The 24,228-nt window shown below is 35.6% G+C and overlaps 2 protein-coding genes and 1 long non-coding RNA gene across 3 annotated transcripts; 1 reads left to right on the top strand and 2 right to left on the bottom strand.

Annotated features, from left to right (window-relative positions):
* Positions 1-464: 464 nt before the first annotated feature.
* On the bottom strand, positions 465-5,331 carry LOC125244253. The gene is made up of 3 exons (XR_007179270.1): positions 5,192-5,331; positions 5,021-5,097; positions 465-2,468 (listed from the first exon to the last, which is right to left on the bottom strand). It is a non-coding gene; the product is annotated as an uncharacterized LOC125244253 (long non-coding RNA).
* aicda (activation-induced cytidine deaminase) lies at positions 4,184-6,224 on the top strand. The gene is made up of 4 exons (XM_048154331.1): positions 4,184-5,110; positions 5,214-5,493; positions 5,597-5,712; positions 5,985-6,224. The coding sequence occupies exons 1-4, from the start codon at positions 4,952-4,954 to the stop codon at positions 6,033-6,035; spliced, it is 606 nt and encodes a 201-aa protein (XP_048010288.1). The 5' UTR covers positions 4,184-4,951; the 3' UTR covers positions 6,036-6,224.
* Positions 6,225-10,875: 4,651 nt separating this feature from the next.
* On the bottom strand, positions 10,876-16,566 carry mfap5 (microfibril associated protein 5). Its single transcript, XM_048154060.1, has 7 exons — positions 16,477-16,566; positions 14,233-14,317; positions 14,088-14,117; positions 11,839-11,877; positions 11,670-11,757; positions 11,488-11,561; positions 10,876-11,372 (listed from the first exon to the last, which is right to left on the bottom strand). Exons 2-7 carry the CDS (start codon positions 14,276-14,278, stop codon positions 11,269-11,271), a joined length of 381 nt encoding a protein of 126 aa, XP_048010017.1. The 5' UTR covers positions 14,279-14,317; positions 16,477-16,566; the 3' UTR covers positions 10,876-11,268.
* Between the last annotated feature and the right edge of the window lie 7,662 nt (positions 16,567-24,228).

Here is a 24,228-nt window from a genome sequence, read left to right as displayed (position 1 = left end):
AAAACCACACCGCTGTAAAAAAGAAGTACACTAAAAAGAATACGTAATAGGGAAATAATATAGTTTAAAAGAATATTCTTTAGTTTGAATCGAATGTAATGTTTTTGGACACTTAACTGCATGTTAATTGCAATTAAATATAAATGATTATAATTTAAATTTATATTAAATGCAGTTAACTGAACTTTAGAGGGCATTTCTGACCCACTTAAGTAGGGTTTGCATGTAATTTCATCATTTTATTCTGTTTGAAAAATGTGTAAACTAAAATGTACTGTCGAATACTGTTAAATCAAAATATACTTTAATGTCATTTCTATTTAAACTTTTATCTCATGTATTTAAATATATTTGTAATTATGTAATTATTGTAATGAAGTTGCAATTTAGTACATTTAAAAGATTTTAATTTTAAATATAAAGTCAAATAACGCTACAGATCACGTGCTTTTATGTTAGCCAACACATCAAAAGTGCACTTAAAACACGATTATTAAAGATTATTAAATCAAATTGAAATGTACTTTGAATCAAAACTTTAAATTTGACATTATTGAAGTACATTTTTTAAAAGTATACTTAAGTGTGTTCAGAGACACTGCATCCAAAATCGAATACTACTATATAGTATGAGAAAAGCAATATGCCAAAAGAGTAATGTGTCCGAAAACAGTATACGAAAAACAGTAGCCGAAAAGTACCCGCATGACCTACTCCTTCATTTAATGGACACTTTACTATCCCATGAGGCCACGAGAGAGGATTTATGAATGGAAGTGAAGCGACACAACTGATTCTGGTAGGTCATGTGACAGTAACAACATGGCGGATGTAGTACGTTTATAATACTGTAAACACTTTTTTAACGCCATAAAGTAAATTAAAATTCAAATGTAGTACCTACTTAGTATGTGATTTCGGATGCAGCAATATTCATGAAAGTACGTAGGCTACACTTAAGTGGTCTTTTACAGTTTTTTTTTAAATAGTCTACAAGTGCACATTCAATACTTTTAAGCACACTTTTTTACAAGGGCTTTTAACTATTAAAACAAAATAGATTACTGAACTAACTAAACAACGTAAAGTAAGAAGACATGTTGAATATGTAGGCCTGTTGTACTCATTTTTCTGGTTTTGATATTACTTTACTGTACACAGTATGATGCATGCTTAGGTTTTAATACAGTTTCAGGATGATTTGAATTGCTACCTGAAATTTTTTCTTTTATCCCACCTCTTCAGTATACTCACATTGAGATATATAAATGAATCCACAAGTAGAAGTAGATCCATAACCCTATTTTTTCTTCAGACAGCGCCGTGTCTGTCATGCACATGCACGACTCTAATGCAAAAACCTTTTTCAGAACCAGCCACTAAGTTTTTATGGGCTACAATTGTGTTAGTCAACTAATGAGCACAATTACTTCATCTTTCCTTAGCTTTTGCAAGTCATAGTGGCTGGTTTGTTGTGGAGGAGCTTTTGTTATAATGTACAGAGCTGCTCAGGCAATTGAACACCTGCTACTATATCCTCCTAACTGATGTGTAACTATTATTGTCACCAGGAAACAGATGTGAGTTCATGACTCTGGAAAGTAAGTGTGTTTGGAGTTGTGGTTGAGGTTGTCTGCACGATGGGCTTCACTGTGTATGTGTATGTGTGTGTGTGTGTGTGTGTGTGTGTGTAGGTGGGTGGGTTTCGGAAAATATGACTTGGCATTTCCGGCCAAGATTCGATTCATTTGTTGTGCCCCCTTAACACAATGTGGTGGTCTTCATTACCCACCATTAGCAAGCGACGGAGGAAAGTGGGCTTTGGGTCACCTGTGAGAACCAACCGTTAATAATTCGACACATTTACTCATCCTCATTTCGTTCTTTATTCTGCAGAACACAAAAGAAGAATGTTTTAGCTTTTTTTATCTATACAATGAAAGTCAATGGGGTCCAAAACAACATCAGATCCAGTTGACTTTCAAATTATTAATAAAAAAAGCATTAAGACTTTTTTTCAGAATACCTTCTTTTGTGCTCCAGAGAAGAAAGACATGCTTGTAACAATATAAGGATGAGTAAATGATGACAGAATTTTCATTCTTGGACAAACTGGCCATTTATAATGATTAGTGGCAGTGTAGATTTATATTTGTCTTACAAAGTCGTCTTTTCTTGATAATGCACATTAAAGCAAATTATTATCAGGTAAAAAATCATGAGAATTGACTTTAATGGGAGCAGGACCTACAGTATATTCTTTTCTCTGTTTTCCCATGTTATACACACATAGCGCATTGTGGTAAGACCTCAGAAAGACTTGTGGTCGGAAGGTAAATCATGGGAGCAGACAGATCTCTTCCAGATGTTCAAATTCAGACATACACTTACACACACTTGAGAGGGAGCTCATTGGGGAGCGGTGATTTCCCTGGCCGCAGAGTGCATGAGAGGGTGAAGTAGAGTGACTGGAGACAGACAAACACACAGGATGCCAACTTTAAAGTCACCAAGAAAGAGTCAAAGACGGAAACAAACGAATAAGTACGCAGTAGATGTATTACCAGGCAGATTCACAAGGCCCTCTCGCTACCTGTGCGCTGTTGTGCATGCTTGTGTGTTAAGGTTAAGTGGCTTTTTGGAAAAACCCTCTGGGAAGGTCTCTCTAGGGGTTGTGGTGACCTCCTGTTGTAAAACAAGCTTTTTTCCCCCTTTTAATTCCCTGTGGGAAAAACTAAACAAGTGGAAAGTGTGCGGATGGAGAAAATCTGAGCAAGAGAGAGAAGGTATATGGGAGTGTTTGGGTTGTCTTTTGGAATTGTGTGGGAAAAATGAAGCGGAGGGTTCCCTGACTGGGTGCAAGAGATCTGGAAATTTCCTACTTTGGTTATGCTGTTGGCAGCAATTTCTGACGCACATTCTGGAGCAAAAAGGTTAGGAAACACGTCAAACGTGCAAGAGACAAATATGCGGTTAAGACAAGGTCAAGTACTATTGTAGAAACTTGGGAAAGAAATAAAGAGTTCAAAAAAAGAGAATAAATGCACGCATCCTTCCATTATGCCAATTCACAATTTAACAGAGCTCTTTAAAGGGTTAGTTCACCCAAAAATGAAAATTCTGTAATGAATTACTCACTCTTCATGTCATTCCACACCCGTAAGACCTTCGTTCATCTTCAGAACTCAAATTATAAAATCTCATGGCTCAGTGAGGCCTTCATTGCCAGCAAGATCATTTCCTTTTTCAATGCCCAGAAAGCTACTAAAGACAAATTTAAAACAGTTCATGTAACTACAGTGTTTCCACCTTAATATTATAAAGTGACGAAAATACTTTTTGTGCGCCAAAAAAACAACAACGAAATAACGACTTTATTCAACAATATCTAATGATGGGCGATTTCAAAACACTGCTTCATGAAGCTTTACGAATCTTTTGTTTCGAATCAGTGGATCAGAGCACTAAAGTCATGTGATTTCAGTAAACAAGGCTTCGTTATGTCATAAGTGTTTCGAAATTTTAATAGTTCATGTGACTTCGGCAGTTTGATACAAGCTCTGAACCACTGATTCGAAACAAAAGATTCGTAAAGCTTCATGAAGCAGTGTTTTGAAATCGCCCATCACTAGATATTGTTGAATAAAGTCGCTATTTTGTTTTTTTGGCGCACAAAAAATATTCTCGTTGCTTCATAACATTTAGGTTGAACCACTGTAGTCACATGAACTGTTTTAAATATGTTTTTACCTTTCTGGACACTGAAAAAGGAAATTATCTTGCTGTCAATGGAGGCCACACTGAGCCATCGGATTTTATCAAAAAGATCTTAATTTGTGTTACAAAGACGAACGAAGGTCTTACGGGTGTGGAACGACATGAGTGAGTAATTAATGACTGAATTTTCCTTTTTGGTGAACTAACCCTTTAACGCCAGTTTGATTTTCTGATTTACATTGTCTTTTGTCTGTGCAACTAATACTGTAACTCTTTTACATATCTCTTTAAACATCACATAGACAGATTATTGAACCGTGTCACTGTTTAAATCCACCTCACCCCCCTTCAAACAGGTTTGAAAACCATTTTCACCCAATCAGGGACCCTCTTTCTTAGAGCTATATGGGTATGTCATAGGTTTTCTATACCTCCCTCTTCCTCAGTGCATTTTTAAACTCTCACTGACGTGCCTAAATGAGTTAGCAAGTTTCGACTTTCGGAATGATCAGCAAGCTGGACAGGTAAGTGAAAACAAAACAAGTGATAGTGAGAGACAGGGTTTTTTTTTTTTTTTAGTCTATATGCTGTATGCAGATTAAGCCAACTATGTACCCATCTTTATAAGAACTTATTAATAAAGGAATAAATCAATGCATTCAGTTCATGCACTTTAACGACATGCAAAGGCATTGACCTGTTTTCAGACTTTCTCCAGTTTCAGAAAGTGTAAATTGAAACTGGTAGTTATTAGTGTGAGTGATTGTGGCAATGATTTGATGCATGAGTCTATTTTTAAATGCACATGGTTAAGAAGTAAGTCTAAACTCAACCGACTGCAGGTGTCCCAGTCATGGTGAACAACGTGATCATTACAAGAATCTGATGGGAGTTTCTGATTTATTCGATTTTTATATGATGCAACAGTTCCTTTCGTCATTATATTTTGATTATATTTTATATTTGTATAATGTGAATGGAACTATTTTAGCACAATATTGCAGTATAGAAGTTAGTATTAATAAAAATACTATTTTAAACAGTATTAAAAATATCAAAAAATCCTTGCACTTTGCAAGACATTTATTTGAGAATCAGAAGACTTGTTTACATGGAATGTATCTTGAATTATGTTTAACCCGTGATTTTTGCTGTGTGTACTCCATTATCTATTTTTAATGATAAATGTGATTAAAATGAATAACAGAGTGTCATATTTTGCTGTAGTGTGCTCATGACCCAGAGGAAATTTATCTTCCATTATAAGAATGTGCGCTGGGCCCGAGGGAGAAACGAGACGTACCTTTGTTTTGTAGTAAAGAGACGCACTGGCCCAGACTCCCTCTCGTTTGACTTCGGACACCTGCGCAATCGCACCGGCTGCCATGTAGAAGTGAGGGGAAGACGAACTGATAATGTGAAAAGATATTATCATAAAGCCATTATATTATAGAGATAATAACTTTATTCTTACTCATTACTTTCTCCATCTCAAGCTGCTCTTTCTGCGTCACTTGGGTGCGTTGTGTCCGGGCCTGTGTGGTTCCAGTGTGGACGGAGCGAGAATGTGTTATTCAGTGACCTGGTTCTGCTCCTGGTCGCCCTGCTCTAAATGCGCTCAACAACTTGCCCACTTCCTGTCGCAGACGCCCAACCTGCGTCTGAGAATCTTTGTGTCACGCCTTTACTTCTGTGATGAAGAGGACAGCCAGGAGAGGGAAGGACTGCGACACTTGAAGAGGGCAGGAGTGCAGATCTCTGTGATGACTTATAAAGGTAAATGGGAGAGGGAACAAAGGGGGTGTGGTTAATATTTGTGATGTAACGTGACAAATTATATGCCACACTTGACATTTATTAGAATCTGTTGTGTTTTTAGACTATTTCTACTGCTGGCAAACATTTGTTGCACGGAGGGAGAGGAGATTTAAAGCCTGGGATGGCCTTCAGCAAAACTCTGTCCGACTCGTGCGAAAACTCAATCGGATCCTGCAGGTTACAATCATTTTAATACAACATTACAAGAATATAATGAATAGCCTACTAACTAAATTCAATCATATCACTCGAACTAATATAAGATCACACTGATGTGGACATTTGAGTAATATTTTAACAACAATAGCAATGACAAATTGCTATTTTCTTTATTTAACAGTAGCTTTTGTGGTATTGATCCATATATATATAGATGTAAACACTGGATGAGGTCAGAGGTCATAGGATATTTGTCAGTGCTAACTGACTTGCCTTCTTTTTCACTGTAGCCCTGCGAGACTGAGGATCTGAGGGATGTGTTTGCTTTACTCGGGCTATGATTGCAAATATGAGATTCACAAATCAATGAACACTGAGATATGAACTGACTGGGATGAAGAGAAATGGTGCTGTATTACCTGAGACTTGAATCCTTTGACTTGAATTTGACTTAATACTGATCTTGTACTGTATGTATAGCATTAATGTGTTTTTTTGGATGTCAAAATAAAAGCTGTTATTTGGCATTACCATTTTATCTGTTATTTTATCTGTGATGCAGCAACCAGTATTATTCTTAGTATTAACTAAGTGTTCGGTCGAACACATAAACTTCAACATTCAAAACTGGGGTCAGTAATATTTTTTGCTTTTGAAATACATTAATACTATTATTAAGCAAGGATGCATTAAATTGAATAAAGATCAAGAATCCTGGAGAAATATATCATGGTTTCCACAAAAATATTAAGAAGAAACATTGATAAGAATCAATATGAAATGCTTCTTGTGCAGCAAATCAGAATGATTTCTGAAGGATCATGTGACACTGAAGGCTGGAGTAATGATGCTGAAAATTCAGCTTTTACATCACATGAATAAAATACACTTCAAAATATATTTAAATAGAAAACTGTTATGAGCAATAGTGAGCATAAGAAACTTATTTAAAAAAAAAAAAAAAAATTTTAAATACAGTAGTGTATGTCATTAACAGAGACTGATTCTGACCTTGGTACAACAGGCAGTTTAAGTACACCGAAAAAACTGTGGTTCCAGTGTGAGTAATTTAACTCTAAAGAAATTTATATACTTGATCTGACTCAATAAATTTACGTCTGTCTTGTTATTAGTCTAATGTAAATTAGTTTAGTTGAATGGAAGTGAGATGAAGTTTTGTTGATGTAATATAAACTATTTGCTTCAATCCAAATGACAATTTTGCGTTCAGTGCAAGCCACGTGGCCACTGACGTAATCAAGGCTTGAGTTGCGTCCCAAATGACGCACTATACACTATGCACGTATACACTATGTACTTGTGCACTATGCACTCATCCATGTAGTGCGTGAATTGTATAAGGTTATTTTGTCATTTAACAACGGAGTCCGATCCCCCCTTCCCCTCCACTACGTAATTAAAGCTGCGACAGTCGAGTGCACGAAGTGTCCAACATTCCACACTTCGTTTTTTCCGTTAATTTAGTGCATCATCCGGGTATTTAAAGTGCACTTTTTCTTTTTGGAATTTTCTGTGTGAACGCACTACTCGCACTATTTATACTTAAAAACGTCATAGAATAGTGCACAAATACGCGAATTGGGACGCACCTTAGGTTTGAGAATTTTCTGATTGGCGGCCATCTTGTTTTGGCAAAGACCGCAGCTGACACAATTCGGTAAAATCGGTATTTCTACAAATGATTTTATTGCTACTACATATAACGTATGTATGTGTGTGTGTATATATATATATATATATATATATATATATATATATATATATATATATATATATACTACGGGGCTGTTGAATTCTAAGGTTCTAAGGTGTGCAATTATTTTCAGGGAAACGCACGGCTAAAGTAGTTCCAGCTGATTTTAACTGCATTCCATATCACTTCACTAAAAGTTTTCAGTTATTTCAATAGGTCCTCCAGCCTATAACCACAAAAGAAACAAAACCCACAATGACACCAACCAAGCAAATAAATATAGTAAACTATAGGATGAAAATGACAAATTATTGTCATGGTTTTTACCACAAAATACGTTTTACTGTGTCCTGAAAGGGCATACTTTCTCATGCTCTCTCTCTTTCAAATGTACATGCACGCACACTCGCACACACAGAAACGTTTTGTCAGCGCTGCTCTGACAAATTAATCAGAAAAACAGTTTAGCAACTTAAAAGATACATGACTCACCAGCAAGGTAATAACTGTGTGGTTCTTGAGGTAGATACACTTATAGTTTCGCTATTAGTAGAGACACTGCTGCCGTTAGAGACGGACAGACTCAGGTAGGCTAATTCACATGCTTATTCTCTCTCTCTCTCTCTCTCTCTCTCTCTCTCTCAACTGCTTTATTTATATAGCGCCTTTCCAGAGCTCAAGGACGCTTTACAGTGTACAATTAACAAGGAAGAGATACGAGTAGACAATGATGAGAAACAATAATGGACAGGGAAGTAGGCTACACAGAAAAATAGAGTCAAGTACAAAATTACAAAACAGGACTTAAGAGACATAACATAACATTCAGAGAAATATTAGGAATAATGCAGAGCAATCAATTAATCAAATCAAGATTTTTTTTTTTATTATTCTGCTATTAAGGCTCTAGTTACTATGACGTTTTGGAATTAGCAATGGAGGCTTGGGATTCGATGCATAAGAAATCAGTCCCACCTCATATATATATTATATAATCATAACATTGCATGAATATGGTAGGCCTACTGTTTAGTTTTACACCATTTGTAACAGGGGGTCACCGCTCCACCCACCAAGAGGTCTTGGCCTAACATCCTAATTTGACCAAATTAGGTAAACTCAGTAGTGATGAAATTCTTATATACAGCAGTTGTTTACACAGCATATACATTGTGTGTATTGTTGAGACTGGTTCTGTGAGGGGGACTCTGGAAGTGCAACATTTTTATGCAGTTCTGCCCACACTTTCTCCAGTTTGTTTACATTTCTAGATTCTGGACAGTGAATGGACAGTGATGCTTTCTTGTTGCTTTCTTAAAACATCCTTGTTGCTTTCTTGAAACATCAAAGATAAACCAGTTACCAGCAGGAATTCACAATGTAGACAAAAAATAAATAAATAAATAACAATGTAGACCGAAATCATCTCTCAGTTTTATTGAAGAATTACGGAATCAGAATATTAGATCTTCTGGATTCACTAAATAAATCATGGTTAATTTTTTTAATTTAGTAATGTAAACACTCCCAGTTATAGTAGGCTTTATGAAGGTTTTAAAATAAGCAACGTTGTCATAATTACAGCAGAAATACCGGAAATGTCTTAGCTGAATAACTGTGTTGGAAAAAAGAGGGCTTTGAGTCAAAAAGAAAACAACACACTCTGATAACTTATATGACTGATGGGAATTTTAGTTAAATCCTAGAAGATAAAGGTAACCACACACTTCTCCCTTCATCGAGAAGTTTTTAGAACACTGTATTTCAGAAAGGCAAATTTCTGCATGTTCGCTTGTTTAGTTTTTATTTCAGGGACTTACATAGTAAATGTTCCCTCACTGATATGTAGCGATACCCTGTTTCTCTTGTGTCCAGTAGAGGGATCTGTTTCCCATTTATGTTGTTGTCGAAACCATAAGTGATTCAATTTCATTGTGCTCTGAGTCTGGATCAGAAGTGAAAGAGATGTAGAATTCTTCAACCAGTATTTAAAGACTAGCATTTTTTGGATCACATTGTCTCATGAATAATGTACAAAACTACCCAAACACTGTAAAGGTACAAATCACATTTCTACAGCACTTCCAGTAAAACTGATATCAAACCTGGGAAGAAGAAAAGAGGAAGACGCATGTAACAAAGTTATTTCTGTCTTCCATCTGTTTACATATCAGTAAACATATTGTCGACATGTCTCAAAAATGTGTTATTCATGACCACAATGAGATCAGTAAACAATCTCCGGCACCAGACACAGGCCATAAATCAAATCATTACATCATTTCTATTATTTATCTCCACTTATCAAAACAAAGAATTACTCAGAGAAGACACTTGTATCACAGATGTTTTGTTTCCCGGACAGGTCTTGTGTTCATAGCAAGTTGCTTTCTGCAGTCTTTTTATCATGTCTGTCGCCCCCTACTGTTTGATCTGTATAACGTTCCATGACGCTACATGCAAATTGGCCAAATTTTTTATTGGGCTGCGTCCGAAAACTGGAAAATGCTGCCTTCTGAGGACACATTTCAAGGTAGTAAGGCATCAAGGCACGTCCGAATCCAATGTTAGCTTCACTTCCTGTCTCATGAGATACCTTCCTCAGATGGATTTTTGAAGGAAGCATAGATGTATCCTTAGCTGCCTTTGATATCCCACAATCCTGTGCTTTCCATTCTGTGACAGTTAAGCTAGAAAAATAAAGATGGCATCCGAAAGTTGCGTTTGCTGCTCAGTTTGTGTATAAATGTACGATTTTGACCAACATATTTCAATTTTGATATCATTTCTATCGAGAAATTACTACTGTAGTAATTAAATCTTTGTTTAGTTCTCACCAAAGCTCGCGCTATATTGCTGTAGATCATTAAACTGTTACGCTGCCTCAGAAGTCTGTCTGTTTCGTGAGGTGCCTTCATGCACAAACGCTGCCGTACAAGTCATTCTCTTATAAGACAGTGAGGCAGCAAGACAGCTACCTAGGTTTTCGGACGCAGCCATGGAATACGTGATTTAAACGTTCGGACGTAAACACGGAAGCACTGAACTGCGTTCACTGTGTCAACTGTATGAGTCTGACAGGGTAGAGAAGAATTTGTTGATTAAAGTCGTTATTTTTTATTTTATTTTTTATTTTTTGCGCACAAAAAGTATTCTCGTTGCTTACCACTGTCACGTTGACTATTTTAACAATGTCTTTAGTACTTTCCTGGACCTTGAATGTGGTAATCACAGATGAACGAAGGTCTTACGGGTTTGGAACGAGATGAGGGTGAGTAATTAATGACAGAAAATTAATTTTTGAACTAACCCTTTAAAGATTAATTATGCTTTACTGCATATTAATCTTTTCTGGTAGTTTTCAATAATAACAGATTATATGTTATGCATAATAATTACTATAAAACATGATAGTCCAACACAAATTAGTAGGATCTTTGAGAGTGAAACATTAATTCTGAAACATATAAATGAAACATATAAACATTTTATTTGCTATTGTGGATGTTGTCTTTTACTTACAGTGGTTGGTGTGGACATATACAGTATATTAGAAGAATATAAAGCACATATAGTGGTTATACAGTGGGCTGCTTTAATATTCAGCACCAAAGCTGTGCATTGTCATGCCCTTTGTGTTCCTATTAAAATACAGTCTTAAAACAAAAACACCCAGACATTCAACCAAGCTTATTTCAGTTCCAAGCACAAGCATTAAAATGATAAAAAAGTGCTGTAAAGTGATAATGAACAGTAATGATTGTGACCGCTTCGGTTTGTTTTTAGGAACGCAACAAGTTTAAAGTTGTTGGAACCAGAACTCTCTTCTTTTTCTCGCTGTCTTTGTCATCCATTTGACTTTAGGCCTTGTTTGCCCAGGTTTTTGGGTTGTTACGGCGACAGCGTTTCCTAGTTGTCCTCTTTTGGCGTTTTGGCCACCCAGATTTCTCTCTACAGAGTTCAGCTGAAAAATAAGAGAGAGAGAGATGATAACATTATAAATACTTAAAAAATCATAAGTTCAAATTGACATGGGTGGGAAGTTTTGTAGTTTGTTATTGAGGTACCGAGTGACTTACCCAGCAGGATTTCGTCTTGCTGGCACACGGTCCTCACGCAGATCTCCTTGTTTATCACATAGACTCTTGGAAGGCTGGAGGAAACAGATGTCACCATATCAAATACAAATCTCATTTTGTATGTTCAGCAGAGGAGAATGTCAACAGGAAAGAGAAAGCAGATTAAAGATGTGTGTAGCCACCTGTAGAGACAGAGCGAATGGATACATCTCTTTATCGGCCGATGAACAGAGTACATCCTGGTGCAGGGGTATGTTTCCTCTCTGCAGTCTGTGGGACAGAAACAAGACTGTTATTGTCTTTGTGTTGATACACACGGTGTACTCGCATATACTGTATATACAAACTCACCTGGTGGCTGCAAAGCAGTGACATCAATGTCCTGTATTTCTGGCAAGAAAAACACAGCAAACTAAAAACATGTACTCGAGATGGTGCTTTTAACTCCATATTTCTCAGGGTAGGTTTATTTTTGAAAGTCGGTGTGTGTATACACACATACTTTAAAGTCTTGGCTATATATACAAAAAGCTAAAGGACATTTCTACCGTTATTTCCCAGGAAAAAAGATACAGTTCATTTAACAGGCTTTTGGGAGAGCTGTCATAACAAGGATTTTGAGGCTGTATGAGAAGAATACCTTTTTGGAAATATTAATTATAATAGATATAATTAATACAATATGACAAGAGAGACATTTTCTATAACATCAGTTCTCATTCTTTTTTAATTTACTGAATCTAGAAGTGGCATTACAAATTAATTTAATGATATATGTAACCTCTTAGCTGTCGCTAATGGGATGTTTGCCATTATATACTTAAAACAATATCTTAGTCTAAATCTAAAATAATATTGATAATCTATATAACGTTTGAAAGCTTACAAATTGTAGTTTTCATATTTCTGATTTTTAAGACAAATGACAGAGGAACAGTAATTTATTAGTTTGCAACAACAATATTTTCTGACTCATAAGGCATGTTTTTGTTAAAGGCTGAATTCAGACCAAATACTAACATTCTGCCCATACTAATTCTGAATATGATGTCAGTTTCATAAATTGTATGAACATTATGGAAATAAATGGTTCAGATCACTCAAACCATAGGCTATATGGAAATGGAAGAGTCCTTATGAAGAGTCCCAATGGAGCCTGGATGGAATCTAATGGGAAAGTTTGGTACTGCGCCCAAACAAAATCTTACTGAAAGCTCAATTTTTGAGATATCAACCTAAAATTTGAAACACAACTTGATTAGATTTTAAATTTTGGCTTTGATTTTCTTGCAGTTTTGTGAATTGTGAAACAGTTTTGTAAACTATATATTTCATATAAATGATAAGAAATCATATTTTTACATTTTACATTTTCCTAAACTAAAACATCAATAACTTTTTTTTTAATTTCACTTTCATATTTTTTCTTTCACTTCTAAAATAATCTGCCAAGTGTCCTCTTTATCATGAGACCAAACAAAAATAGTTGGGGGCTGTTCCCAAAAAATGGGAGTGACAGATGGTTACATAATTATATTAAAATTATAAACTATATTTATAATAATAATAATAAGTAAGAGATAATGCTTCGCGTCGGGGTCCTGATCACCCTGTCGGGGTTTATTCTGAGATTACCGTCTGGATGTACATTATCCCGCTTATTACACATAAGTAAATAATTAAGCACGAAATATTGTTCTGAGTCTAAATATTTTATTAGCTCTTTAAACGCAAAGCTTCCGCGGAGAGAGCAGTTGCTAGCGCGGCAAGTTCAAACTAAACTGACATTTTAATGGATTCGGTACAGTCACACCACTTATTAAACGGCATTTCGCCACATAAATAATTTTGGGGATAAGAGATATTGCTCTGAAATTAAACTGTTTTAAAATTGTACTTGTTTGTTATCTTATAATCCAACAGTGTACAAAACAATAGTCAAAAAATGGCAGCAGCCGCGTTTGTATGAAACGAGAGAGCGAGTCCACGATACCGGATGAAATAATTCAATAACTGTACACAAAATATTGATTTTACTCAGTTTTAATATTTTATTAGCTCACCAAACACAAAACTTAGACGAAGAAAAACCATTCCTAGCCGTATTGCGCTGCTGACTTCAGTTACCCGGATGTGTTATCTGTTTTTAGTGGTTGTTATCGGAGAATAACATACCACTGGATGGCGCAGTTCAATCAGAATCAAGTATTCCACAGAGCCGTGTGATAATAATATTTAACTAGAATTATTACATAAAATATATAAATGATTAAATTAATGTATAAATGACATTAAAACACTAATTATTTATGAAACGGCAAAAAAAGATAATTTAATTAACTGCATTATTTAGAAAATGACAATAGATAAAACACACAACAACTTACCCCCTACATTTATGAAAATATCTATATAATGTATAGGTGTTTGAAACTAATATAGCCAAACCACTCCTAAAAAAGCAAGTGTTTGTGTAATTGGAGTTTTGACTCCTTTATAGCTACTGAGATATAATCATTGTGACAACTAGGCCCGGTCTGCACACACAAGTGTTCGCACAATCATTTTAACAATATAGGTACAGTTTTATAGTGAATTACCAGTTTGTTGTGCCTGGACAGTAACAAGTACTGTGAGAGAAGAAAAAAAAGCAGAAAAGTTTTGTTGGCTGGGCATTCAAAAGGAATCATTCATTCATATTAATTAAATTAATTGGCTTCGGTTTGGTTGTTTTGATGAACTTACCAAAGAAACAACAGCATAGCAGCACAGAGACTGGATAGCTGCCCATCTTTCAGGGTCTTTACGGGGTCCGATCACAGTTCAGGGGCTGGAGAGAGAGAGAGAGAGAATGGTTATGAGCATGTTCATCATAACAACCATGAAATAGCTTTCAGTGTATTTGAATAATAATAATAATAAAGTAACAAACGTACAATATTTTTTTTTTGGAAGAAGTGTCCTATGCTCACCAAGACTGAATTTATTTGATTAAAAAAATACAGTAAAAACTGTAATATTGTGAAATATTATTGTGTTTGTGTGCATATATTGTGTATATGTTTTAAAATGTAATTTATTCCTGTGAGGGGAAAGCTGAATTTACTCCATCTTTACTCCAATCTTCAGTGTCACATGATCCTTCACAAATCATTCTAATATTCTGATTTGCTGCTCAAGAAACATTTCTTATTATTATCAGTGTTGAAAGTTTTTGTGGACATTTGTGATACATTTTTTTCAGGATTTTTTGATAAATAAAAAGTCAAAAGAAAAGCATTTATTGTTTATATCCTATTGGAAGAAAATCCGCTTTAAAGGTTTAGTTCACCCAAAAATGAAATTTCTGTCATTATTTACTCACCCTCATGTCGTTCTACACCTGTAAGACCTTCGTTCATCTTCGGAAAACAAATTGAGATATTTTTGATGAAATCCAATGGCTCAGTGAGGCCTGCATTGCCAGCAATGTCACTGAACCTCTCAAGATCCAGAAAGCTACTAAAGACATATTTAAAACAGTTCATGTGAGTACACTGGTTCAACCTTAATATTATAAAGCGACAAGAATACTTTTTGTGCGCCAAAAAACAAAAACAAAATAACAACTTTTCAACAATATCTAGTGATGGCCGATTTCAAAACACTGAAGCTTGAAAGCTTTATGAATCTTTTGTTTCAAATCAGTGGTTCGGAGCGTGTATCAAACTGTCAAAGTCACGTGATTTCAGTAAATGAGGCTTCATTTACGCAATCTGAACCACTGATTCGAAACAAAAGATCCGTAAAGCTTCGAAGCAGTGTTTTGAAATTGACCATCACTAGATATTTTGCTGAAAAGTTGTTATTTTTTTGTTTTTGGCGCACAAAATGTATTCTTGTCGCTTTATTATATTAAGGTTGAACCACTGTACTCACATGAACTTTTTCAAATATGTCTTTAGTAGCTTTCTGGATCTTGAGAGATTCAGTGACGTTGCTGGCAATAGAGGCCTCACTGAGCCATCGGATTTCATCAAAAATATCTTAAATTGTGTTCCGAAGATGAACGAAGGTCTTGCGTGTGTGGAACGACATGAGGGTGAGTAATAAATTATATAATTTTCATTTTTTGGTGAACTAACCCTTTAATTGTGGAAAGCAAATGCAGTTTTGTTTTGAGAAACACTTCAATCGTCAGCCCAGTCGCTATGTATCCATTTGCCGGCAGGACAGATTTTCTCCTCTCACTTTGAGAGTCGCCACTTCCAAAATGTATCCATTTATAGACATCCTCGAAAGACTTGGACAAAACAAATGAATTCTAAAGAATTCTGTATGAGAAGACAGATGTGCAGATGGCTGAAACCTAGATTTCCATTTGCCTCATGCAGATTCTCATTTATTGATGTCACAGAACATAAGTTCTCTGTTCTCAATCGCTCATTAAAGATATCAGTTACAGCTGTTCCATCCGTCCAGCTTTGTCTGCTTCCTTCTCTCTCCGCAAGTCTTTTCCTCTAAGCCTGTATTTCTCGGTGTCCAAGACATGAGCTCACACTAAAGAATGTGCATTCCCACCCCTCCCTGTGGACTCAACAAACTCACACACATATACACACTCAGATTCATAAAATCACACACACTCATACATAAACACATATATACCCTTATGCATTCCCTCAAACCATAGTTTAGCCTGAGGGATCCATTACATATTCATAAACTGACAACTCAACTGTAGAGTGCATGGATGCATCAACACACAGTATACACTCACATTCTGCATTCTGTTTCATTTAAAGTGTGTATTTCTTATAACGCTGCATGTTTTTTTCAAGAGTAATGCAGATTTTTACATATTCATCTCATTACGATTCTTCACTACTCACATTCTGAATGCTTCCCGTCTGTTTTATGTGCATGTTAAAAGCAAAGACCAGATGCTGTGTTATATGATGATGGTAATGATGTAATATTCTCAAAAGAATTAGTTTTTAGAATACTTACAAATTTCCAATCCTCTGTTGCTCCTTGTGTTTTTCAGAATCCTTTGGCTTTTACTTTTCCCCTCCCTTTCTCTTCCCTCCCCTCAACATCCCTCCGCCTGTCTCTCTCTCTCTCTCTCTCTCTCTCTATTGCTCATTCGCTCTTCCATTTTTATCCAATTTTTGGAGTTAAGTGTATAGTCCTTATTATGTATATTTTTGCCACAGATTTGACATATTTATTTTTATTACAGCAGAGGACACAACTGAGAATGTCATGGGGGCTTGACCATATCATTTTGTCTTGGCGCAGTCCTGACAGAACCAGAATATGTATAAATTAGAGATATATAAAAGCAATGTTCTTCAACATTGTCATTATTTTGTGAGTAAATCCTAGTAAAAGAAATATGCCTACAATATTCATTTGTAATTCATGGTGAACCTGATAATCAAGCCTACATGTTCCTGGATCAACACCTTTGTTCATCCTGTAGCAACATTCCAATCAACCAATTAGATTTGAGGGACAAGTCAACAGTTTATGCCAAGTTTAGGCTTACAACCACAGGGTTAGGTGCTTCTACATCAGTGTTATTCACCTATCATTTCCCTCTAATTTTAGGAATAACTAATGGTTAGGGCTAGGTTTAGGGGTAGGGATGGGGTTAGGACTAAATTTTCACAGGAATGTTGTTCCAGGATTAACAAAATACGCTGACCCAGGAACTTTTTACTTGGCAAAATCACAGAGACTGTTCAATCATATAATCTATGTACCAACAGGGGTCAGCACAGAGCAGTAATTGCTGTTTTGAACCGTTCTGAACAGGTCTGACAGCCAACGATCACCATGCATTTTCAGTGTATGAAAAAGAGCAGATTTGATAATAGACAATAACTGTTTTCCATAGGGAATAAAAAATACATAAAAAAATAATTATTATAATTATAATTATAATATAATTATAATTTTTATAATAAAAATTTTAATTTTTTTAAGTAATTATAATTATTATTATTAATAATAATGCTAACACTAATCACACGGCTTAGCCTTTTAGTTTTCACTGTTATTTTATTTTTCTTTATTATTATGTAATTTTTGTTCCTTATCTATTTTTGTCTTGCTTTCCAGTAAAAATTGTATTTTAAGAATGATAAAACTTCATATATATATATATATATATATATATATATATATATATATATATATACAGTACAGTCCAAAAGTTTGGAACCACTAAGATTTTTAATGTTTTTAAAAGAAGTTTCGTCTGCTCACCAAGGCTACATTTATTTAATTAAAAATACAGTAAAAACAGTAATATTGTGAAATATTATTACAATTTAAAATAACTGTTTTCTATTTGAATATATTTCACAAAGTAATTTATTCCTGTGATGGCAAAGCTGAATTTTCAGCATCATTACTCCAGTCTTCAGTGTCACATGATCCTTCAGAAATCATTCTAATATGCTGATCTGCTGCTCAAGAAACATCTAATGTGTACAATTGTACAAAATATTTGTGTACAATATTTTTTTTCAGGATTATTTGATGAATAGAAAGTTCAAAAGAACAGTGTTTATCTGAAATCTAATCTTTTGTAACATTATACATGTCTTTACTGCCACTTTTGATTGATTTAATGCATCCTTGCTGAATAAAAGTATTCATTTCTTTAATTTCTTTTCAAAAAAATAAAAATAAAAATTCTTACTGACCCCAAACTTTTGAACGGTAGTGTATAATGCTACAGAAGCTTTGTATTTCAGATAAATGCTGTTCTTTTGAACTTTCTATTCATCAAGGAATCCTGAAAGAAAAAAGTACACAACTGTTTTCAACATTGAAAATAATCATAAATGTTTATTGAGCAGCAAATCAGCATATTAGAATGATTTCTGAAGGATCATGTGACACTGAAGACTGGAGTAACGATGCTGAAAATTCAGCTTTGCATCACAGGAATAAATTACTTTGTCAAATATATTTAAATAGTACACAGTTATTTTAAATTGTAATAATATTTCACAATATTACTGTTTTTTACTGTATTTTTAATTAAATAAATTGAAAATAAACTGTGAAAATGTGAATAATTTTAACAAAATAAGAAATACCATACAAAATGCATATTTTTTGTTATTTGAAGATATTTTACATAAAAAAATGTTTACATATGGTCCACAAAGCAAAAAAAATAGCTGTAGACCCAGTTCAAAAGTATGTGAACCATTGGTTCTTAATACTGTGTGTGGTTACCTGGACGACTGTTTTTGTTTGTTTGTTTGTTTTTTTGTGATGGTTGTTCATGAGTCCCTTGTTTATCCTGAGCAGTTAAACTGAACTCTGTTCTTCAGAAAAATCCTCCAGGTCTTGTAGATTTTTCAGTTTTCAATGATTTTTTGCATATTTGAACCCTTTCCAACAGTGATTGCATGATTTTGAGATCCATCTTTTCACACTGAGGACAATTGAGGGACTCAAACACAACTATTAAAAAGGTTCAAACATTCACTGATGCTCCAGAAGGAAACACGTTGCATTAAGAGTCTGGGGGGTGAAAAATTTTGAACAGGATGAAGATGTCCAAATTTTTCTTATTTTATTGAAATATCATTGTTTTTCATTTAGTACTGCCCTTCGGAAGCAACAGAAGATACTTGCATGTTTCCTGGAAGACAAATTAAGTACAATTGATATTCAAATTCAAATGCCCCCCCCCCCCCCCCCGCCCCCCCCCCCCCCACCGACTCTTAATGCATCGTGTTTCCTTCTTGAGCATCAGAGAATGTTTGAACCTTTGAACCTTTTAATAGTCGTGTTTGAGTCCCTCAGTTGTCCTCAGTGTGAAAAGATGGATCTCAAAATCATACAGTCACTGCTGGAAAGGTTTCAAATATGCTGGAAAAGATTTTTTTGAAGAACAGAGCTCAGTTTAACTGCTCAGGACAAACAAGGGACTCATGAACAACCATCACAAAACAAAAAAAAGTTGTAGATCATCCAGGTAACCACACACAGTATTGAGAATCAGTGGTTCACATACTTTTGAACTGGGCCATTTTAATTAATTCAGCTATTTTTTTTTCCTCAGGACAGTACTAAACAAAAAATTTTGTATGATCTCTCTTATTTTGTTAACATTTTTCACAGATTTCACAAGTTCACATACTTTTTCACATACATTCAAGTTCACATACATTTTTTTCCTCATTGCCATTTTCACAGTCTTTTAAGTGATCCAGATTAAAGTAATTTCCTAATGTATTGTAGTGCTCATTTTGTAAGGTTGATCTTCCAGTTTCAGATTGAGCCAGATTCATGTCATATAGGGTTAAATCTTAATAGACAACATTTAGACCATATTAGACATTCTGATTTAGGGCTGGCATGCAAATGAAAGGAAAGTTGGCAGTGCTGAAAATACACTGCAAATACTGTCTCTGAATCTATATAGGGATGACAATCACTTTTGAATGGGGGAAACCCACAGTGCCACTGGAATGGTCCAGTATTGACCTTTAGCTTAACTGGTGCCTTCTTTAGGCCCAGCCAGACAATCATCATGCTGTTGACACACCATGGCTGTATGATTTCCCAATATCCATACTGTGCTGTGGCGACGGTCTAACTAGGTCGACAAACTGAGCACCAGTGGAGCTGATGACATATGACAGATGGAGGCATAGTGGGAGAGAGCCAAAGCTGAGATAGTCCAAGCCCGTGTACACAGCAACCCAACAACCTGATTGTGGGATTCCATGTGCTTCATCATGCCATGTGGGGTGGAGCAAGGGAGACATTGTCCTTGAGTCGATCAAAACGTTAAGAGCTAAGTTAAGAGTGCCAGATCGTAAACACTGTATAATATCTTGACCTGTTTATTGGAGGAATGTTTCTCCCCACCCCTCCCAAATGCACTGAAGAGCAACCTCCTCACTTTCAGGTGTTCTTAAACCTAAATTACCACATTTGTTCTGTTGGATAGTATAATTGGCTCTGTCTGACAGCATTTCTTACACTGAGATCTATGCATGACAGCTTATAATAGAAAGTTTGTAGTAGCAAGTGAGAGGTAATCTGAGATGTTCAGGAATCCCAAAGCTGTGATATTGCAGTAGTTGCATGTAGTGCTTGTACTGGAAGTGCTGGTAGTCCCTTGGGGGTGTGTAGCCGCCCACTTCAAGCACTGGTTGCGAGTATAAAATAAGTCTTTACAAAGCCAGACATAGAATGACCCTACAATGACACCTGTAAATTGCCATTTCAGGTAAATCATGGGCTATGTTCATTACAGCATATAGTGACATACTACATAGTGACTTACTACTACTACTCTTGGACTGCCAGTTAGGATACTTTAACACAAAATTGCATTAAAAATGCAAAGTAACTGTCCACCCCATACAACTCTAAGATGATAACTGGTCTTGAAGCCACTTGCTGAATTAAAGATGCAAGAAATTATGTCATGTGACAACCATGTAGTGTAGTACAACTAAACTGTTTGAAATATTTATTGTTGCGTAATACATTTTTAAGTAATAGGCTTTCTGTGTTTTTACAACACAATATGCACAAAGCAGTATGCTGATATTCCATCCAAAAGATGTATTGTGTTGCTGTGTCGGCTGTCCCATAAACTAAAGACTATTAGCTTTTTTTAAATGCTGCATGTTTTTAAATAAAATATACAAATTTTAAATATTAATATTTAAGATATAAAACATGTGTATATAAAATATGTCTACTCAGAGTTTCAAGAAATTGTTTTAAAAAAAAAAAATATTTCCAGTCCTACGTATGTCAGTAGGTGGTGATTTTTTTGTGCATTTTCGGTGAGTCATTGAATCATTTACTCAACCAATTTATTCCAAATCACTGATTCACTCAGGAAGGAAGTGCCACTACGGTGTTGATCATAGGTGCTCAACGGATCATTCTGCTTTGGCTTGGCTTAGTTAGGGTCTGAACACCGATGGTGTGAGGACCCTATTGGAATTTTATCCTTCTTCTTCTCCGAAATGAATTGCATTTTTGAGGGCCTAAATATGCTCAAAAACTCATGAAACTTTACACACGCATCAGAAGTGGTGAAAATGTACATCTGATATGGGTTTCAGAATTGAGTGTGGCAAAATGGCTCGATAGCACCACCCATAAATTTTCAACGAAGTGCCCCTTGCGCATATAGTCCGATCTGCTCCAAAATTCACATGTTTGATAATAGTCCTGGCCTGAAGACATCTACATGGCAATATTCAGTTACAGTCAAAGCGCCACCTGTTGGCAGCAGGAAGTGTGGCACTTTGAAATGACTTTGCCACATTTCTCCTGTATTTACTTGCTTACATGCATTTCGCCCACTGTTCACTGTTTTCCTAAGGCCAGCGGGTAGCGGTGAGCCTGGGTGCAATGGCCAAATCATCACTGCTTGCAGCTTTAATTTGGATCTGTTTTCATTGCATGAGCAAAATTGGACAAAGAAAAACTGTGTCAAGTTGTTTAATATGAACCTTTTGTTTACTGAACTGTTGGTTGTACTCTATAAAAGATATGTAAAACTTGCAAACTCTTGCTTGTGTGCTTGTATGTATAAATACTCCAGCTCTAATCCTGGTCCCTGGATGTTTCCAGACTGAATCTGCTGATGTTGCTAAAAGGAATCGGTCTTTGCTGCTGTAAATGCTAACGACCAGGTTCATATGTTGACTGCTATTGATCAAGATTAGCCAATCTGTATATTGATACGTTTAAGCGATGTAATCATTATCCCTGTATTCTGCTGAGGTTTGTAGCGGGTTCTGCTGAACACATTGCTGTCCTTGGCTCTGCTCTTGCAGTCCGGCTCTTCTCCTGTCAATTTCATGATCCATTGCACTCTATCTGTCTCCCACCACTCATCAGTTGTTGTGTCCTTCCATCCAGCTGTCCCCTGCAGTGTCTATCCCGGTCCGCTGGAATTTACTGGCCATCAAATCTGTGTTTATGACATTGTGCATTTGTCTTATGTCTGAGATTCAGTTTTACTAGCTGCAAAATGAATGAGACTAATAATAAAAATATTGATACTTATTATGTGTGCACATGCAGATATCAAACTGAGATCTACAGTATGTGTTGTTTGGCAGGGCTCCTGTTTGTAGGAATTGAGCCCAGGTGCATATATATATATATATATATATATATATATGTGTGTGTGTGTGTGTGTGTGTGTGTGTATAAAAAGGCTAAAAAACAAACAAACTATGTATTGCCAACAGTTTCTATTGCTTGTGTCATCAGAAATCGCCAACTCTTGTTGAAAGCAAATGATGTCTGGTCACTTTGTCACTACAAAATTGACCCTTTAGATGCCTTCAAAGGCAAAATCAACAAAAAATAGCACAAAAATTGTTTCAATGTTCATATTTAATTAGCTAAAACATTTTTTCCACACATAATACCACTATATACCCTAAAGCTCAGTCTGTTTTGTTGGCTATGTCACAACTGAAGCTCCTATACAGCTCAGAACACTGACATATACAATGCAATTGATTTTGTGCATCTCTGAATTGTGTTGCTTTATTTCCTGGAAGACGTGAAGCGACACTGATAGGCTATCAATGAAACACAGAATACAAAATGCTTTTGACCTCGTTGTCTACCATAAGAGTACCTCAGTGCCATCGACTGGGGGAGAAAGAGAGAGGGCAGAGGTGACTCATTGGACTGCATTAATACATCATTGAGACGTGCAGTTCAGCCTGTTGACTTTGGCCTGTGTGTGAAATCATGACCTGTACCCAACTGGAGAAGGACAGATCATAGAGTTTAGTCAAAGAAATGAAGAGATGGCGTGAGGGAAAGCCAAGATGGCAAAGAACATGTACAGGGAGAGAGATACAGGGTGCAAAGAGGGGACACAGAAAGGTGCTGATGTGTTCGACAGTCTAAATAGATGGACCTGAGGCTATTTATAAAACCATCTGCAGAAGGGCTCACATAGGCCTCATAGTGAAGGCCAGAGCTGATAGCAGACCTTTAGGATTCATTGAGGGGGTCAGAGGAACAATGAATGTAGATTGTTTGAGGCAATCAGTTGCCTCAAAATTTAAAAGTTAAGAAATTCAATGTTTAAGTAAGCGGAACTGGCAGAGTTTTATTTTGTACTCATAAATTTTAATTATTCTCAACTATTAAAAATGTTTGGGTACACTAATTCATACATTTAACTTAAAATTTTCATGTAACCTCAATGTGAAAATTTGTATTAGTGTAAACTTAGCTAGCTATAAGAAGCTAAGAAAATGTTAACTTGCTAATATGTTAACAACACCATGCTTTATACTTGCTGAATGAGTGCAGAAATATATAACATTTAACATAAACCAAGGCTCATGCACCACTTGTCACCGTGATAACTGTCAAAAAAAAAAAAAACCACATTAACAGAAACTCTTCTAAATTAGCATAACAAAACATTAATCACTACTTAATTTCCCACTTAACATTAATCTTGCACAGAAAACACTGCATAACGCTTAATTTTAGCATTTACTCTCCCTTTCGAGTGTCATGGGAAATAGAAATCCCAGCCCCGTTTCTGTTAAACTTAAGTTCTTCTAAATTAAAAGAAATAAGTTCATTAAACTCAAAACAATGAAACAGTTCAGTTTACTTATTATATATCAGTTCTGTGAACTTGAAAGAAAAAGAAAGGGCTAATAATAGAAGTAAATCTGACAAATTTGTTTAATTTAAGTTTGTATACTCAAACCA

This window comes from Megalobrama amblycephala, linkage group LG13 (genome assembly GCF_018812025.1).
Source record: "Megalobrama amblycephala isolate DHTTF-2021 linkage group LG13, ASM1881202v1, whole genome shotgun sequence".
NCBI classification, from domain to species: Eukaryota; Metazoa; Chordata; class Actinopteri; order Cypriniformes; family Xenocyprididae; genus Megalobrama; species Megalobrama amblycephala.
Note: the sequence above shows the minus strand (reverse complement) of the source record. Positions and strands in the feature narration are given on the sequence as shown.